The sequence below is a fragment of the Trachemys scripta genome, chromosome 5, assembly GCF_013100865.1.
Source record: "Trachemys scripta elegans isolate TJP31775 chromosome 5, CAS_Tse_1.0, whole genome shotgun sequence".
In the NCBI taxonomy this organism is placed as follows: domain Eukaryota; kingdom Metazoa; phylum Chordata; order Testudines; family Emydidae; genus Trachemys; species Trachemys scripta.
This window is the reverse complement of record NC_048302.1, coordinates 91441634-91460503: the sequence shown is the minus strand read 5'-3', so window position 1 is coordinate 91460503 and position 18870 is coordinate 91441634. Positions and strand designations below refer to the sequence as shown.

Here is an 18870-nt window from a genome sequence, read left to right as displayed (position 1 = left end):
CCGGTAGTCTGAGAAAGTTCTTTGGCCATTAAGTGTTTCTCTACAAGGGCAACTAATGCATCATAGGAGGAGGGGTCATTTTGGCTGACCCATCCTCATAGATTTGGCAGTAGTCCTCTCATGAACCTGTCCAAGACTATGACTTCCATAATTTTCTCCAGGTTGTGGATCTTGGGGCGCAGCCACTTCCTCATCAGATGGATCAGGTCGAACAGGTGGGACCTCAGTGCTTTGCCATCCTGACACCTTCACTCATGGAACCTCTGAGCCCTTATAACTGTTGTCACCCCGGACCTCCCCAGAAGCTCAGCCTTCAGCTGGGGGTAAATGTAGCTGTTTCCATTGCCATGTCATAGTAGGCCTTCTGGGCCTCCCCACACAGGAAAGGGGCAAGGATGCTGGCCCACTGGTCTTGGGGCCAGACCTCACATTGGGCCATTCTCTCGAAGGCAAGAAGATATGCCTCCACATCATCTTCCAATGTCATCTTCTGTAGGTAACTACTTGCCCTTAGGGACCGTGTCCCGTCATGGCCATGCATCAGAATGGTCAGGGCCTTCAGCTGGTTCATGACCTTCTTCAGGATGGCTCAATCCTGGACTGCTGGCACATCAGCAGTTGATTCATACCGACTTCTATTGGGCAGCCATCTAGACCTTGGTAGTTTTTTGTTTTGCTGCCGTGGCCTGTACCAGTGCCCTCACTATGTCGTCCATTTTGGGGGTGGAAGTGATTTACCTTGCCCTGGGATGATTTGCCATGAAGTCTATCCCACTGCTAATACCACGTGTGGCAAGGCACCTCCTTTCTCTCGCCAGACTTAGCGCTTCCCCCTCTGGCAATGGTTGACCTGAGGTAAGCAGCCCCTCCCAGGGCAGGGTTTGCCTTCCCCCTCCTGTGCTCCCTTAGTCCTAATTTCAGGACTGAGGGTTGGCCTTTAGGGTGATCCTCCACCAAACAAAAAGGAAACAGTCTCAAACAAACAAAAAACCCAGCGGGGGTACTTTTCACTGCCCCCTCACTGGTGCAGGGTGTTGTCCTGTTGATTGCCCTGAGGTGTTAGTCCTCCCCTTAACAGGCACTCAGGTTTGGCTGTTTCCCCTATAGGAAGGAGCACAGCCTCTCATCCTGGAGCGGCTTATTTCTTTGCTGTCATTAGTCTGGCAACAGCTTCTCTCTCTCTCTCTCCCCCACCCAGAGAAGGATTTTTAAAGGCCTCAGGCAGCCCTTAATTGGAATCAGGTGTCCCTAATTGACGTGAGGTAATCCCTTCTCAGTGTGTAGGAAAAAGAGCCTTTAACATTCTGGGGCTAACATATCGGCCTTCCAAGACCCTTTTGCAGCTGTCCGGCCTGACTTTGTGTTATAGACCCAGAGCAGAGGGAGCTAGGGCTACATTATGAAAATCATTTTAACCTATTGTGAAACCGCACATGCAAATCAATTTCTCATTGTATCCAATGATTTTCACAGCATAGAACTGTCCAATATTGTTCTCATGTATTATTCTCTGGGGCTCAGAAATTATAGCAATTGTGACTGCTCATCCTTACTCCCATCCTCACTTCCAGACCACCCAGGATCACTCTTGATTTTCAAGGGCCACAGCTAAATAAAGAGTAAGCTGTTTTGAAAATATGACCCCAAGTCTTTTACTGCAAGAACTTGTGGGCCTGATTCTGATCTTACTAGAATGATTTCAAAGGCATAACTCTTGGTTTACACTGGTGTGAGCTCAGAATTTGGTCCACTATTTTCTCTCCAAATGATCTACTAATACAGACATCCCCAAGTGGGTTTACTCTTTCTTTCCATGACTGTCCATTGTGTGGCAGATGGGACAAAGGACCCAGTAAACTAAGTTCCCTGTAAGCTGCACGGCTGCACAGCAGCATTCCTAGTGCCACTCAGGGAACCTGCCCGGGGACCTGCTGGGGCACCCTTCCCCCGGTCCCAAGTCTGCCACGACCAGGGTGCCTGGACCAACTGGGGTGCCCCTACCCTGGCCCAAACCCAGCTGCAGCCAGGGCACCCCTACCTCGGCCGGGGCAGCCCTCCCATGGGCCAAACCTAGCCCCATCGTGGACTTGCTGCGGTGCTCCTCCCCCCGACCCAAACCCAGCCCAGCCCAGACCTGCCAGGGAAGGGGTGCCTATCCTGCAGCCCCAGCCCCAGAGCTATCACGGTGGGTAGAGGCACCTCTCCCCCACAGCCCAGGTGCTGTTGTGGGGAGAGAGGGCTGGGGGGAGTCCTCTCTCCCTGGCATAGCCCCAGAACACTCTCCTGCACCCCAAACCCCTCATCCCTGGCCCAACCCCAGAACCCACACCCTCAGCCGGAGCCCTCACCCCCTGCACCGAACCCCCTGCACCAGCCCTGAGCCCTTCATCCCCATCCCCACCCCAGAGCCCACACCCCCAGCCGGAGCCCTCACACCCCTGCACCCCAACCCTCTGCCCCAGCCCTGAGCCCCCTCCCACACTCCGAACCCCTCGGCCACACCCCCAATACATGAATTTTGTTATGTGTCACACATCACCTCCATATTAGTGGGAAAATTAGAGGGAACACTGCCAGTAAGTACTCTTGTGTTCAGTGTAAACACTTACTATCCTGCTTAATTCAGTGTTGTTCCACGTTGTTACAGTGTGAGACACTAAAGTACATAAAATTATTCACAATTAATTTTTTGGGGTAGCATAATTAACAACACCGTAACAGGTACATTGTTTTGTTTTGTCATATCTGATGGCAGTAGTAAATCAATGCTAGTACCTGCCAAACTGTAACTTAGAGATAAGTGTAGCGGTGCGGGACTCACCCCTGCGTCGCCTCCTGCTGGTCGTCTCCAGGAATTAGCTCTCCAGCTGTTGGAGCGCTCTCTGCAGGCCAGTGTCCCGCTACCGCTTGGCCCCCGTGTCCCTCCCAGGACCTGGTGCCCTGTTGTCTGGGGTGCTGCCCCCTGGCAGTAACCCCTCACAGCTCTGGGTCTCCCCCTCCCAGGGGAACCCCCACCCACTATCCCCACCTCGCCTCAGTATACGGCTACCACCAGTCTCTATCTAGCCCCTGTTCACTGGGGTAGACTGCAATATAAGCCACTCATCACAGGCAAAGGGGTTTGGACCTGCTGCCTCTGCCTACCCATGGACTGCCTCCTGCAACCCAGTACCTAATAGGCCTTACTAGGCCTGCAGCCTGGGGCTTTCCTAGGCCGGAGCTCCCCAGCTCCCTTGGCCTTTCCCCAGCCCTGTTCCACTCCAGATACCTGGTTAATCTCCCTGCAGCCAGGCCTTTCTCTCTCTGAACGCAGAGAAAGACTGCTTCTGGGCCTCTGGCTCACAGCCTTTTTATACAGGCCAGCTGACACTGATTGAGGCGTGAAAAGCTGCAGCTACTTCACCAATCAGCCTAGCAGCTTTTAGAGTTGCAGCCCTCTCCAGGGCTGCTTTCAAGCCCTTCCAGGCAGGAGCGGGTGTCCACCCCCGCTACAATAAGTGATTGATTCATTGATAGAAAGGATACAGTTACACTGTTCTCTGGCCACCCAGCTCTGAAGGCAGTGCAGAAGTAAGGGCAACAATGTAACAAGGAAGATAAGAAACGTAATTACAGCCATACTGGGTCAGATCAATGGCCCATCTAACCCAGTATCCAGTCTTCTGACAGTGGCCATTGCCAGATGCTTCAGAGGGAATGAACAGAACAGGCAATCATTGAGTGATCCATCCTCTGTTGTCCAGTCCCAGTTACTGGCAGTCAGAAACTGGGGATACTCAGAGCAGGGGGGTTGCATTCCTCACCATCTTGGCTAATAGCTATTGATGGACCTATCCTACATGAACTTATCTAATTCTTTTTTGAGACTCGTTATACTTTTGACCTTCAGAACATAGCCAGGTAGAGTTCCACGGGTTGACTGTGCATTGTGTGAGGAAGTACCTCCTTATGTTTGTTTTAAATGTACTGCCTATTCATTTAATTGGGTGACCCCACGTTTTTGTGTTATGTGAAGGGGTAAATAATACTTCTTTATTCACTTTCTCTATGCCATTCATGATTTTATAGAGCTATATCATATCCACCCTTAGTCGTCTCTGTTCTACGCTGAACAGTTCCAGTCTTTATAAAATCTCCTTGTATGGAAGCTGTTCTGTACCCCAAATCATTTTTGTTGCCCTTTTCTGTACTTCTTCCAATTATAACATACCTTTTTTGAGGTGGGACGACCAGAACTGCATTCAGTATTCAGTGTGGGCGTACCATGAATTTAGATAGTGTCATTATGCTATTTTCTGTTTTATTATCTACCCTTTTCCTAATGGTTCCTAACATTCTGTTAGCTTGTTTGACTGCCACTGCACATTGAGGAATTATTTTCAGGGAACTATCCACAATGACTCCAAAATCTCTTTCTTGAGTGGTAATAGTAATTTAGACCCATCATTTGGTATGTATAATTGGAATTATATTTTCCAATGTGCATTACTTTGCATTTATCAACAATAAGGTTCATCTACCATTTTGTTGCTCATGCACCCAGTTTTGTGAGATTCCTTTGTAACTCTTCACAATCAGCTTTGGATTAACTATTTTGAATAATTTTGCATAGTCAGAAAACTTTGCCACCTCACTGTTTACCCCTTTTTCCAGATCATTTATGACTATGTTGAACAGCACTAGTCCCAGTACAGATCAGTCGGGGACCCCACTATTTACCTTTCTCCACTGTGAAAACTGACTATTTATTCCTACCCTTTGTTTCCTGTCTTTTAACCAGTTACTGATCCATGAGAGGATCTTCCCTCTTAACCCATGACAGTTTACTTTGCTTAAGAGCCTTTGGCAAGGGACCTTGTCAAAGGCTTTCTGAAAGTCCAAGTACATTATATCCACTGGACCACCCTAGTCCACAAGTTTGTCGACCCCCTCAAAGCATTTTAATAGATTAGTGAGGCATGATTTCCCCTTACGAAAGCCATGTTGATGTTTTCCCAACATATTGTGTTCATCTATATGTCTGATATTTCTGTTTTTTACTATATTTTAACCAAGTTGCCGGGTACTGAAGTTAGGTTTACTGTCCTGTATTTGCCAGGATTGCCTCTGGAGCCTATTAAAAAAAAATCAGCATTACATTAGCTATCCACCAGTCATCTGGTTCAGAGGCTGATTTAAGTGATAGGTTACATACCACAGTAGTAGTTCTGCAATTTCATATTTGAGTTCCTTCAGAACTCTTGAGTGAATACCATCTGGTCCTGCTGATTTATTACTGTTTAATTATCAATTTGTTCCAAAACATCCTCTATTGATGGGACAGTTCCTCAGCTCTGTCACCAAAAAAGAATGGCTCAGGTGTGTGAATCTGCCTCACATCCTCTGCAGTGAAGACCGATGCAAAGAATTCTTTTAGCTTCTCCAAAAACAGAGTTAGTTCCTTTAGCACCTTACTGATCCAATAGCCCGACTGATTGGCAGGCTTCCTGCTCCGGATGTACTTCTCATCTTCCTGGCAGAGAGCTCCAAAGTAAATCTGCTAACCAAGGGAAGAGGAGAAAGTTCACCAAGATAAAGAAACTTTGATTCCTGGTAATCAGGGAGTGAAAAGGGCCAGAACTCCAGTAACCACTACACTCCCACACATATTGTTACATCATATGGTAACATCTGTTATTACTCTTTTTAGAAGATGAATATCCATCCCCAAACCCTTTGTCTTTGCACACAGGAGCCACATGAAGATAACTATAGCCCTTTTGCACTTATTTGCATGGAGAGAGGGGGTTGGAAATACTCATGGCACTGTTTGGGGGAAAAGAAAGGGTAGGGAGTTCATTAACATGAGCTCCTAAACCTTTAAGCAGTAACCAACCACATAGAGGGTGCAGGTCTCCTCTTCCCAACCTTAGACATGGGGCTTGACAGTCTTCAGGCTTGGCCTGACTGCTTTAGTATTAGCACTTCTGTTAACAGAACTAAGGGAGTGGTCTCAAATTTGGGAGAGCTTGGTAAATTTGTAGAGCTTCCCCAGGCTTAACAACCTTAATTTTAGACTATGGATATTAATCACTTCCTACCCCCACAAAAAGATTTGTTCTCTCTACTAATTTTGCATTATTTCAGAAGTTCACATCTGAACTTATGGCTTAAAGCCAAGCACTGTGTGTAAGAGAATGAAATAAAATAATCTCGCTGTCTTGAATTTTTCAGACCAGTGTATAAAAAAAAGAAAAGGAATGAAATGGCAAATTCCAAAACCATAAAACTAAATGAAAATATGTGATTTCTGTGTATGTTTCATATGAGCAGAACAGCACCCTGCTAGGTTTAAAATTCAAAACATTATTTGTCTTGAAACTGTATCAGCATGAACTACCCTGGCAAGCCTCTCTTTTCCCATCGGTATGTAACTCTGACTGTATCTATTTCTTATTATTCCTCATTGTAAACAAAACAAAGCTGTCTTTTCCCCATGGTGCCTCTTCTGACTAAGTTAACTGTTTGATCTGCATTCATGCCCTAATACATATTTACACTCATCCTTTCATAGCTACAGAAATGACATTTAGAGCATGGCACAGCTTGACAACAGCACTCTGAAACTTAGACAGTGTAATTTAAACAAAGGCACACAGATGTCTTTGCAAGGGCTGAAGTGAGTGAATATGCAAGTCTAAATGTCTTAACATTTTCATTAAGGTACTGGCAATAATATATTAGACAGCTACTTATTCTCATCGTTATATAAATCACACTTCATAACCTCCACTTGTAACTGGTAGAATTTAATTTTCATTAGGGATGGGCCAAGGCCAGTTTTCATAAAATAAGAATTAGTTGAACTTCAGTCCTGTTCCCAATCTCCATTAAACCCAAATCTTTTTTAAGTTTCATACCAGTTTGGTTAAGGCTGGTCAACCTTTCAGATTAACCAGCCCTTTGAACTCTATTAACGTACCTGTCCTTTCAATTTCACTATTCCAATACACACTCTTCTGTCTGTCAATTCTCCGTCTCACCCCTTAAAGATAATTGTAGGGGTTCCAGTAACTTCTGTGTCATTTGTTTTAAAATGTTTGCATAATTTCATCAGATTTGTTTAGTAAAATTGGGGTCAAGGAATCTTAGATGCAGTATGACAAATTCTGCCTTCAGTTACACCCATCCACGTCAGTAGGGTTGCACAGTGTGTAAGTCAGTGCAGAAATTGCCCCGTACTTGTAAACTTAGTAACTTCAAAGAAGTCTCTTACATTTCATGATTAAAATTGCCATATTAATCGTGTGTGTGTGTGTGTGTGTGTGTGTGTGTGTGTGTGTGTGTGTGTGTGTGTGTGTGTATATAGAGTATCTGCCTGGAAAATAAAGAAACTACAGTCTCTCACATAAAACATGAAATGATCATTGCAAAGGGCTCATTGGATTCTGCCATTGTCTAGACTCTAAATAAAAAGAACAGGAGTACTTGTGGCACCTTAGAGACTAACAAATTTATTTGAGCATAAGCTTTCGTGGGCTACAGCCTACTTCATCAGATGCATGAAGTTAGTCTGTAAGGTGCCACAATTACTCCAGTTCTTTTTGCGGATACAGACTAACACGGCTGCTACTCTGAAATCTAGACTCTAAATGTTACCTGAATAATTTATTTGGTGTATCAAAGGCGAGATAGGAGGAGTGTGTATCAGAAGGAGCTGAGGAGAGGAAAGGAAGATAATGTACTGTACAATTTAATACTGATAATTTATTGATGCAGGCCACTTAAAATGCTCTGGGATTCATCTCTTTAGTATCAGTAATTCTTTTTTTAACCTCTATTTCATGAGCCTGCATTTGCATTATAAATTATTTTAAAAAATAAAAGTATCTTGATTGGGGCCTTTGGATGTTACTGCAATACAAATAACAAAAGACATCTCAATGAGAGCTGCCATTTTACTGCTAATGTATTTCCCAGAAAGACATTCTGTGTTCTGACATAATCCACAATAATGGAAGTATTAACCAGTAGATTAATTCAGGAGAGGCTGAAGAACTCCCTAGTTGTTTTAAGGTAACTTTTATTACATACTAGAAAAGTTTGCATGGAAAATCTGTAAACATTCTTTGAACTAATAAAGAGTTCTATAATAAATAATAGATATTGACTGTGAAAATCACTAGCCTTCCCCATGCATTCAAATGCTGAGAAGCCCTTTCTTCGTTACAGACTATGGACTAAATCCCACTCACTTTCTTCACATAAGTAGTCCTCTTGAAGTCAATGACACTTTTCATGCAAGGAAGGAAAGCAGAATTTGTCTCCCTAGGGGGCCAGATCCTGCAACTCGGTCCACCTGAGCAGACACTTACACCCATGCAGAACAATGGTGCTGTATGCAGTTGCAGGAGTCCACCTGAGCAAATCCAGGTGTAGCCACAAGTTAGCAGACAAGCAAGATGGGTAGCTCCCTATTTCTTCAGCCATTTGGAATTATTATTTAATTTAACAAAACATTAGGAGAAAATAATGATTGTTTTGAACATTTAAAAAAAAAATAGATGAAGTGATTACATAATTGTTTAAAAATAAGTATTTTGCTATACTTGTTTGTCAACAATTTGACCTCCCCAGCTCTCACGTGCTGGAGAAATCATAATGCTCTTATGCTTAAATCTAAAACAGACTAACAAAAATGTTTTCATTTAAATCACAAAACATATTCCTGAAAGTATTTCTTTTCATCTTCAATTTAATAACCATTCTGTCTTTACATAATCCCATATTTTTACTTCACTACAGCTGTGCCAGTTTACAACAGCAGAGTTTGGCCCTTTGAACCTAAGGGTAAGTCTACATTTGCACTAGCAGGTGCGATTCCCAGCTTGTGTAGACGTACCCATGCTGCTGTGTTTGGGATAGCACCTGCAAATAGCAGTGTGTCCACAGAGGCACACCGAGCATGTCCTCAGTGGGCAGGAGTGTCCCAGGCAGGATTGTATTTGGGGCAGCTAGCCTGAGCAGCCACCCATGCCACCGTAGAAGCATTGTTATTTTTAGGCGCTAGCTCAAACAAAGCTAGCATGGGTATGTCTATGCGAGCTGGGAACCACACATCCCAGCTCAAATATAGATGTGCCCTAAATCAGTCCAGTGCCCTTAAAAGATACAATTAACTACATTTTAAAGTCTACTGATCTGAAACCGGATAGAGTTTGTTGGTTAATTAGTTTACAGACAGCCTTTTACATCATTTCAAAGAAAAAAAATCTTTTTTTTAGTTTTATGAAGTTATGTAGTGTCACCATCTAGACACACTGAGGACTGATTTAATTACAGTACATCAAATCAATTTAACTGAACTACTATACATCAACACGGTGTACAACCAAGAGAAAGCTACTTCCACAGCAAGTTATTCATTATTGTCACCACAGCCTCATTCTGTTCACTCCAGAGAAAACACTCTGGACAAACACTCCTCCCCTGGGCCAGGAATAAATGAACAGGTTTAGAAAAGACTACCAAGACTCTGATACTGCAAACCATTAAGCGTGTTGATAACTTTGCTCACATGAATGATCTCATTGTCTTCAACAGGATTACTCTTGTCAGCAAAGTTATGCAAGTGCTTAATTGTTTGAAAGATCAGGATCCAAATTTGTTTCTCCACCTACATTACTAGAAGCCTTTGCTTCCACCTACTGATCTTCAGACAACAGTACCATAGAAGTGAAGTTACACCAGTGTAAATGAGATCAGAGTTGAGCCAGAAGTTTAACAACTGGTTAAATTACTTAACATAGCCAGAACCTTATCACAGATTCTGTAGTTAAGTCTGCATCTGCTGTTCCATAAATCCCCTTTTTTCTCTCCAAAGGTTAACAGTTGTAGCATTAAAACAAACTTCATTCCAGATCAAACTTATTCAAGATCAAATAAAGTTTGGACACTGTTAAATTACACCAGTGTAAAAAGTTTCCTAGGTGTTGTTCTGGATTCTGCTAGATACTGGAATGCCACATATCAACATCAGTACTAAGTTAGTTTATGCAAACTAGTTTAAAGCACAGAAAGTTAGAGAAAAGCACATTTTCTTTTCCTCTCAGTTATCTTCTTAAACAGATCATCAATCATGTAATAATTCAACTGATCAACAACACATCAAAATATTTGGGGTAACTAGCACATTTCATTATTATGAAAGCACTGGCCTTGGTTCCAGTTACTGTCTTACACTTAAAGCAGGGATTGAAACACTTTATTATGTTTCAAGAACACTTTAGCAGCAGCTCAATGCACAGCAGTGGTCAAAAAGGCTAACAGAATGTTAGAAACTATTAGGAAATGGATAGAAAATAAGACTGAAAATATCATAATGCTACTATATAAATCCACAGTGCACACACACAATTAACCTGTGGAACTCATTGTCATGGGATGTTGTGCTGGCCAAAAGTGTAACTGAGTTCAAAAAAGAACTAGATAAGTTCACAGAGGATAAGTCTATCAATGGCTATTTGTTTTAATGTACTTCATATGTTAGAATTTCATATTGCTTTAAATATTGCTACATTGTATCACGTCTTTTATTTACCTGTTTTTATCTGGTGTATCCCATTTGCATTATCCCTGTTGATTTAATTGTTTATTGGTTTCTTTTTTCATTTTGGATATTTAAATAAATGTTTCTTTATTTCAAAGTCACATTCAATTATTTATTTGGTGACATCCTTTAGTGTATAGGGAAAACAATTCTTTGTAAAATGTAAGTGGTTACTCCTTGAGTGCAGTCTCATTAATAATCATAATCAATAATTCCATCTTTTGATTATCCTGCATTCATCATATGAGAAGCAATTAATTAGTTATTCCATGTAATTAACTGTTGGTTCTCCCAAATATCAAGTTTGATAATTGTTTGTTTTCTTTAGGTAATTTTATTTTAAAAATTACCCGGTGCCCAACCTCTTTCTATTCCACAGCACCCTGTGTCTGATCATGCTTTTGCCTCTCAGCATCAGAACAATGCAGACTCTTCAACCTACCCACATAGCTAAAACTCATTCAAATCCCACACATTAACTATATTTGAAGATTTGTTTTAGAATTAATAGTACTTTTTGCTGTTATTCTTCATAATTGAAAGTTTCTTATTCAGCAGGGGCTGACATATAATGTTCTTCCATTTCAAACTGGCTGCCGCTCTGTTATTGCTGTCCATGAGAGCAAGACCCCAGCCTGCCCTTAGCTACTTATTCCAATAAGAGTAAAAGCGAAGCTGCCCTCAGGGAAAGTGTACTCAATGTCAGAATAGGGGACAATGCACAATTAAGGCAACCAAATAACCTTAACTCTCCCTTGTGTGCCACTACGAAGGGAGAAAATAGAAAAAATCTGTGTCTTTAAAAATCAATTTATTTTAATCTAGCATTAGAAATACTGATGCACTAATCATATTTGTATGTTGATTGCACAGCATTATGCAAGTTAATGTTAAGGTTGCCTTAACTGTGCATTTCCATTCCTTCACATGTTTGGATTTCTTTTCACTTTAATCTTAATTCTGAATTTTCTGAGTTTGTAATGCTTGTTTTTTAATAATTACAACATCCCTGTAATGCTTAACTGTTAAATTACTTCTATGCCCTCAACCTTTCAATTGACTTTCAATAGAATATAGGCTCCTAAATCATGTAGGCACTTTTGAAAATGTTATTCTAAATTAAACTGGAGTCAACACTGAGGGTAAAAACATGACAGGTGTGGCAACCTATAGTCTCACTTCTATTGAGACCCATAGGAGATAGCAGCCATCACTTGCTTCTAATAGATTCCCAGATAAAAACTATGTGTAAAAATTTCCCAAAGCAGCTAAATTATTTGTGAATTTAAGTCCCATTAATTTATGGACTTCCAATGTGACTCAGAATCCTAACTCACTTAGGCACTTTTATGTATGTTACACATAGTTTCCCTCTGGGAATCCATAAGAGGCAAGGGACTTTAAAAAGTGAGCCCAAGCTACATAGTTCAGATCCTAATCCAGATCTACTCCAAAGTTTGGGAGTATTTGGATCCAGAGTTTTGATTTGACTCTCTGATAATTTTCCCTATACACCCACCATTTACTTATCCCCAAAACTGTCCTCCTTTCTTCCTATTTCACTGTTTTGTCTACTGTTCATTTTTTCAGAGTCTCTGAACATAGGGGTTAGTTTTAGAAAACAGATGTGTTTGAGCTTTGAAATATATTCTACAATGGAGAATGGAAATGACAAATGAAGAAACCTAATGGGCATATATATTCTCATTTTCCATGGCACCGCATAGTAAAATTTGTTTATAAAAGCCACATTCAGGGCTGGAGAAGAAACAACTTTCTAAGCAGATGATTTTGCATCTGCTGTAGAATCAAAACCAAGTACTAGAACAGTATACACTCAAAACTCGTAACCTGGTTATTTCTTTACAAAAATGGTCTTTATGGCAAGTTACTTATCAATTAAAAAAACAACAGCCCTCTGCTATAATACTTCCAACCGCCATAGGTCCTTGGAGAAATCTTAGCTGTTCAACTGCCAATAAAATCAAGCTTCTAAACATAAACTTTAAAAGGTCTACAAAGACATTCTGTAGTCAGGTTGGGCAAAGGCAAACATATTCTTAGGCACCTGAAAGAGAGGCCAGAAGTGAGTATATGCTCAAGCTACGCAAAGCTCTTATCCTGTTACAGTAGTTGACTTTTGTTTCTAGGCTCCCCTGAATGGACTCAGTATTCTGTCTAGACAAACACTATAAGGGTTTAAAGTAACATACTGCAATGTGCCTCATCGCTCCAGTCATCACAGTCATTGTAACCATTACATTGTAGTTTCCCGGGGATGCAGATTCCACTGGCACATAAGAAGCTCTCATCTCCTCCGCACAGCACTGGGAAGGGAAGGGAAAGGAAAAAACACAGGATAAGCTTTTCAGATTTTAAAAAATAACATTATAAGCAATATCTGTTTTGAACATGTGTCATCCATTAGAAGTGTATTCAAACAACAAACTCATGATTAATCAGTCTTAATTAGAGATGGGCTGGAAAAGTGGAATTCAGATGCATCCATATTGAAGATGGGCAACTGCTGATATGTTTAGGATGCATTTAGACCTGTTATTATGTTATATATTTTCACTGTAAGGCTTCTGTCCTTCAATATATATACTCTTCTTTGAGAGAGCTGTTTGGTTACTAGTATCGGGGGTAGCCGTGTTAGTCTGTATCCACAAAACACAACAAGGAGTCCGGTGGCACCTTAAAGACTAACAGATTTATTTGGGCATAAGCTTTCGTAGGTAAAAAACCTCACTTCTTTAGATGCGAAGTGAGGTTTTTTACCCATGAAAGCTTATGCCCAAATAAATGTTAGTCTTTAAGGTGCCACCAGACTCCTTGTTGTTTGGTTGGTTACTGATAACCACTGACATATATTGATCAGAACCCTTGGAGAGAAGGCAAAGCACAGGTGCTGGATATTAGTCACACCTGCCAGGATAAACTCAACAAATTGCCGGGGAGCTACAGCCTAACTCCTGATGAGAAGGGTCAGGGATGCGGGTCCCAGCCCAAAGAGAGGTGACAGCTAGAGGCCTCTGACCTGAAAAGGCATTCCTTAAGCATTCCACAGAGGAGGGGGCCACAGGTGCAGTTATCCCAAAACTGACAATTATTATTTACTTTGCGGTAATGTCTAGAGGCCCCAATCAGGAGCCAATGTTCTTGGCATACCTAGATGCAGATCTGCACTGGAAAAGTGGAAGCAGTGCATTATGCATCCAGAGGACATTGAGAGACTAGTGAACAGCAGTTCTTCCTACATCTTTAGAAAAGGTGTAGCAAATGTTCCCACCTATTGCTACCCTGCCAGCTATTACTACCTGCGACTACTAGGTTTAAATCCCATGGGGGAACTGGTTCCCTGACAGGCAGGAACACTTAAATTAGGTCTTTTGGAAACCTAATCACTATCAAATGAGAAGACTGTGTGATTCTCTGCCAGTGGGTTGTAAACTGAGATGGTTACCAAGTGATACTTGACAGAGCTGAGAGACAAATTCTTTCTTTTTAGCTCAAGTAACTAGTGAAGAATCTGCAGGATCGAGGAGTAATGTGGAATCAATGAGTTGTGGTGACACTAGTGGGAGACTCTCATCCATTTTGCCAGGTGAATTTTTGTCTTCTACTTATCAGAAGAGCAAGACTGCTGCATTGATGACATCCATCCAGTCACCATCTATGAGGTGCAGGGACAGTAGATTTGGATGTAGGATTGGTTCTGGTTCTGAGACAGCAGGTCTGGGAGCAGAGGTAAGTCCTGGGATGGGATACTGACAGGTTCAATAGACCTGTGAACCAGAATTGTCTTTTCTTGCACCACTGTGACCACACGGCAGGAAGGGGTGCATGTAAAATAATTCCGCACCTATAGGGGAGGCACTTGCATTGCGAGATATAGGCAGTGCCAAAGCAGGCATCCGCCACAGGGTTCTGGCATGGTGCTCACTGACAGGGAGGGCTAGCTTTCCTGCAGAGGAACACTGACGTATATCCACCAACTTACATGTCTACTGCTTTACTTCCTCAACAGGGATTTGGAGGTCCTAGGCCATCCTTTTTAATAGGTTTTAGATAGCCTTGTAGTCAGACATTTCTGAGTCCAATGGTGGCATTACAGCAGCCTCATCTGGGACAAAGAGGAAAGGATTACCAATGCCGGAAGGTCTTCTCCTGGTGCCTGTTCTTCCATTCCTTCCTCTTTTGCTTGTGGCTATACTGGAACCCAGGGGAGGATATGGGGGGAGGGGCACTGTTAGGATTTCTTTGTGTGCAGTGCCATGGAGCAGATAGTCTTCTGGCGATACAGTTGCTCACTCACACCAAGATTGGTCTGAGCCAACTAGAGTCCCCAACAGGGCAACATGGGAATTGGTGGGTAAGAGCCTGGTGGTCAGGGTGTAGGGAATCATGAACGCAGGTTCTGTGGGTCCCAGTATCTCTCTTGTAAGAAATTTCTGGACTCTCTATAAGATGTTGAGGGCTGTGGTGAGAATCTGGGTGAGTGAAGATGGTGCTGGTATCAATCTTTCTCACCCTCTGAGTCTGAAGATAAAGCTGAAGAGAATGTATAACCCAGATCCGGGTGGTGCTTTGGCCTTTGGGCTGATGAAGCCATCCTAGTGGATAAAGTCAGAGCTGACTGTAGTGCTAAAGTTGACAGAAAAGGGGACTGTGGCTCCAGATGTGCCATCTGTGCAGGTCCATCAGTACAGATCACCTGAAGAATGCTGTGTGGGGTTGTATAGGTGAGCTGAAACCAAGTTTTCTCAGGGTAATATCACAATCTTTGTCATGATGATGGTGCACTACCCCAATCAACCTGATTCAGGTGCTGAGAGAGTCAGTGCCAGGGCCAGTGAGACAGACGGTGCCAAACCATTTCCCGAAGTCCCAGATTTCAGTGCCAGACGTTTTGGTGCCATACAGTCAGAATTAGCCTGAGACCGAGATTTGGTGGGAACTGGGCTGGGCTGTGAAGTCTCACATGATGTTCACTACTGTGGGGTGGTTTTCCTTTTAGAGCAAGCCCTGGTAGGTGATCTACCTTTGGAACTTCTAGATGCTTGTGGTCTGTCTGAGGACGATGTTCTCATCATCGTTTGATCCGGGGCCGTTGAAGGCAATGAGCCTGTGCTCATGTTCTTGGATTGTGAAGGTCCAATGAGCCCAGTTCAGAAATGGGTCTCATGGATTTAGTCATTAGGAAGACCTGAAGGTGGGCCTCCCTGTGTTTCCTAGCCCAGGAGCTGAAGGAATTACAAATGGCACATTTACTGGGAATGTGCAATTCTCCTGGAGCAATAGAGACATTTTGAGTGTCCGCATGAAGCTGGAATAGTTCCCTTGCAGGAGTGGCAGCATTTGAACTCAGGAGAACTGGATGACACCATTCCCAGTGACAAGTAAAAATGCTAACAACTAAAGGTTGCAACAGGCAACCGGATGAATAAATTAGTAAAATGATAAACTAAATTGAACTGTAAAAAAAAAAAAACAATTAGCTATGAAGTACAGATGAAAGGCTAACAGTCTTTTGGACAGTGAGGCTCTGTCCCTAAACTGGGAAGTGGTGAGAGGAACTGAATAATGGCAAGCGCATCTCGCCCTTATGTGCCTTCTCAATGGAGCATGAGGACTGAAGAGTGCATGTCCTTAACTATTTTTTTTTAATGTGAGTTTGGGAGAAGGAGAACATGAATGGGGGGGGAATTCTGGAGGGTTATGTACAAGGGGGAAAAACAGAAAATGAAGGAGGTAAATAAAAAGATGATAAGATTAAAATAATATAAATAATGGGAGAAGATTTAAGCCCTTAAGCTGACAACTCTGGCAATTTTTTCATGAGTCTCATAATATTTGAGGCTTTTCTTACAGTCTAAACTGTGAGTCAAATGATTATGTGAGAATCTCAACTTTCACGTAAAACAAAACAAATCTTCTAGCCCTATGGTTGCTTGAAAATTTGGGCATAGTGTAACCTAAAGATTCAAAAATTAGAGAGCAAATAAAAAGAACCAAACATTTATTTAAATTTTTATTCTTTTCAACCAATAATGATTTTTTTTTTGGAAGGTCTGAACTTTTTTGAATGCTTGTGGAGGCAATACTGTTCAAATTTCTTCTGTAAAATGAAGGAGGAAAGACATATGGGCATGTTCAGTATCAGCAGTTACAGCATTTCTTCCTTCTACCATCTCACCATAAGATTGTGCAGATTAAGGACAGCATGTGGCTGTCTCTGTTCCTGCTTTAAAATTCTCCATAGCTGCATTTTTCTAAAGTCAAATTAATATTTTCTGTACTTTTAAATAAAGTTTCTTGTGTGTTTCTCTTCAGTGGCTGCAGACCACTCTACAGAGCCAGCTATGGTAAAACAAGGAATGAATGTAATGCTGCATTTTCCACCTTTTGAACCTTATGCTTGAGCAAAGGTAGCAAAATATATTTTACAATTGCACAGCTAAGAAGTGCAGCTAATAAAAACTGTGTTGAAAAATTTTCATTACAGTTTTTTAAAATATATTTTTAATTCTTTATAAAGTAATAATAAATGTTTACATTGTGTGTGTTTTATGCAAAGTCAAATAAAGTAATTCAGAGGGGGAAAAAATGAATGTTACAAACTTTAGTAACATCCTGAGTTTCCCTGAGTGAAATTCACCTTTGCAGAGTGCCAGAACAATGCTAAAACACCACTTAAAGTCCTGTAAATCACTAACAGTTCACATTTGTTATGGTAAGTTTGCTTCAGATTTTTGTTTTGTTTAAATAGAGTTTTATATTTCATAGAGCTTGAACTCAGAAGGGACCATGAGATCATCTAGTCTGATCTGTATATCATAATCATTACATTTACCAAAGTACTCCTATATTAAACCTAAATACTTTAGTTAGACCAGAACATTTCAGGGTGCAGGTAACTAAAGTGTGTGCCTCAGGCCAAGACCTCTGATAGCCCCATAAACAGCAGATGTACAGGTTATCTATAGGAAACGGAGAAACAGCTGAGTAATCTGTATTTTAGGCACGTTATAGGCAAAACGTCCATTGATTTCAATGGTGCACACTCAGACCTAAAGCCTATAAGTCCCACTTCATCCACTATAGGTACCCTTCTCTTTCTGCAAATTTTTGCAGACAAAATTTCATTTGCATGATTCTTTATGGGAAAAGTGGCAATTCAAATACATGCAGAGGGAGTTCATCATTTTCATTTATTTAAATGTTTATGAATACTTTTTGAAGTATTGGGGGCAGGGGTACGTAATATTTACCCAGCTCTTTGCTATTCTATCTAGTCAGAGTTATATTCAGTTCTTAGGGTCTGTGTTATACATTACATTAGCAAAAGAGGGGAGGGAAAATTTTATCTGGAAACATATGTAATCAAAATGTTGTTTTCCACAATGTTTCATCCATAACAGTTAGCCCAGCAATGCTGCTGTGTATTTTCATATTTACATATTTAAAGGAGAAGAGACTTATGATTTAACCCCTCTTGCTTGACTGATGTATAGTACTTAAAAGACAATTGCTATGAATAGGGCCCTACCAAATTCACGGACCGTGAAATCTGGTCTCCCCCCATGAAATCTGGTCTTTTGTGTGCTTTTACAATATACTATACAAATTTCATGGGAAGACCAGTGTTTCTCACAATGGGGATTCCTACCCAAAAGAGGGTTATGGGTGGGGGGGCTGCAAGGTTATTGTAGGGGAGTCGCAGTATTGCCACCCTTACTTCTGCGCTGCCTTCAGAGCTGGGTGGCCAGAGAACAGCAGCTGCTGGCCAGGTGCCCAAATCTGAAGGCAGTGCCCCATCAGCAGCAGAGTAGAAGTAAGGGTGGCAATACCATACCATGCCACCTTTTCTTCTGTGCTGCTGCCTTCAGAGTTGGGTAAGGACCCCATCAGTTACAACACTGTGAAATTTCAGATTTAAATATCTGAAATAATGAAATTTACTGTTTTTAAAATCCTATGACCATGACATTGACCAAAATGGACCATGAATTTGGTAGGGCCCTAGCTATGAATTATGAGGGCCAGATTTCTTTTTATTTGATCATGTTGCCAACTGTCATTTTTCAACAACTTTATTCAAGAACTGAAAGACTCTAATATATGCACTAAACTGGAGGAAATGATTTACGATACCCCAAATTAGGCTCCTGTCAGAAGAGTTCTTAAATTCACTGAAAAACAAAGCACTTTTGGCCTTCATTATTTACAGTTTCCTGTTAAATAACAACAAAATCACATTTAAAACTTAAGCATACATA

The 18870-nt window shown here is 41.6% G+C and overlaps 1 protein-coding gene across 10 annotated transcripts in view; it reads right to left on the bottom strand.

Annotated features, from left to right (window-relative positions):
• Window positions 1-18870, bottom strand: part of CORIN (corin, serine peptidase) — a 261755-nt gene that overhangs the window by 100456 nt on the left and 142429 nt on the right. For all 10 annotated transcript variants that reach the window (XM_034771341.1, XM_034771332.1, XM_034771335.1 and 7 more), the window contains exon 6: window positions 12802-12915. In XM_034771341.1, coding sequence (XP_034627232.1) covers window positions 12802-12915 — 114 coding nt within the window. The remainder of the gene's footprint in view (window positions 1-12801; window positions 12916-18870) is intronic.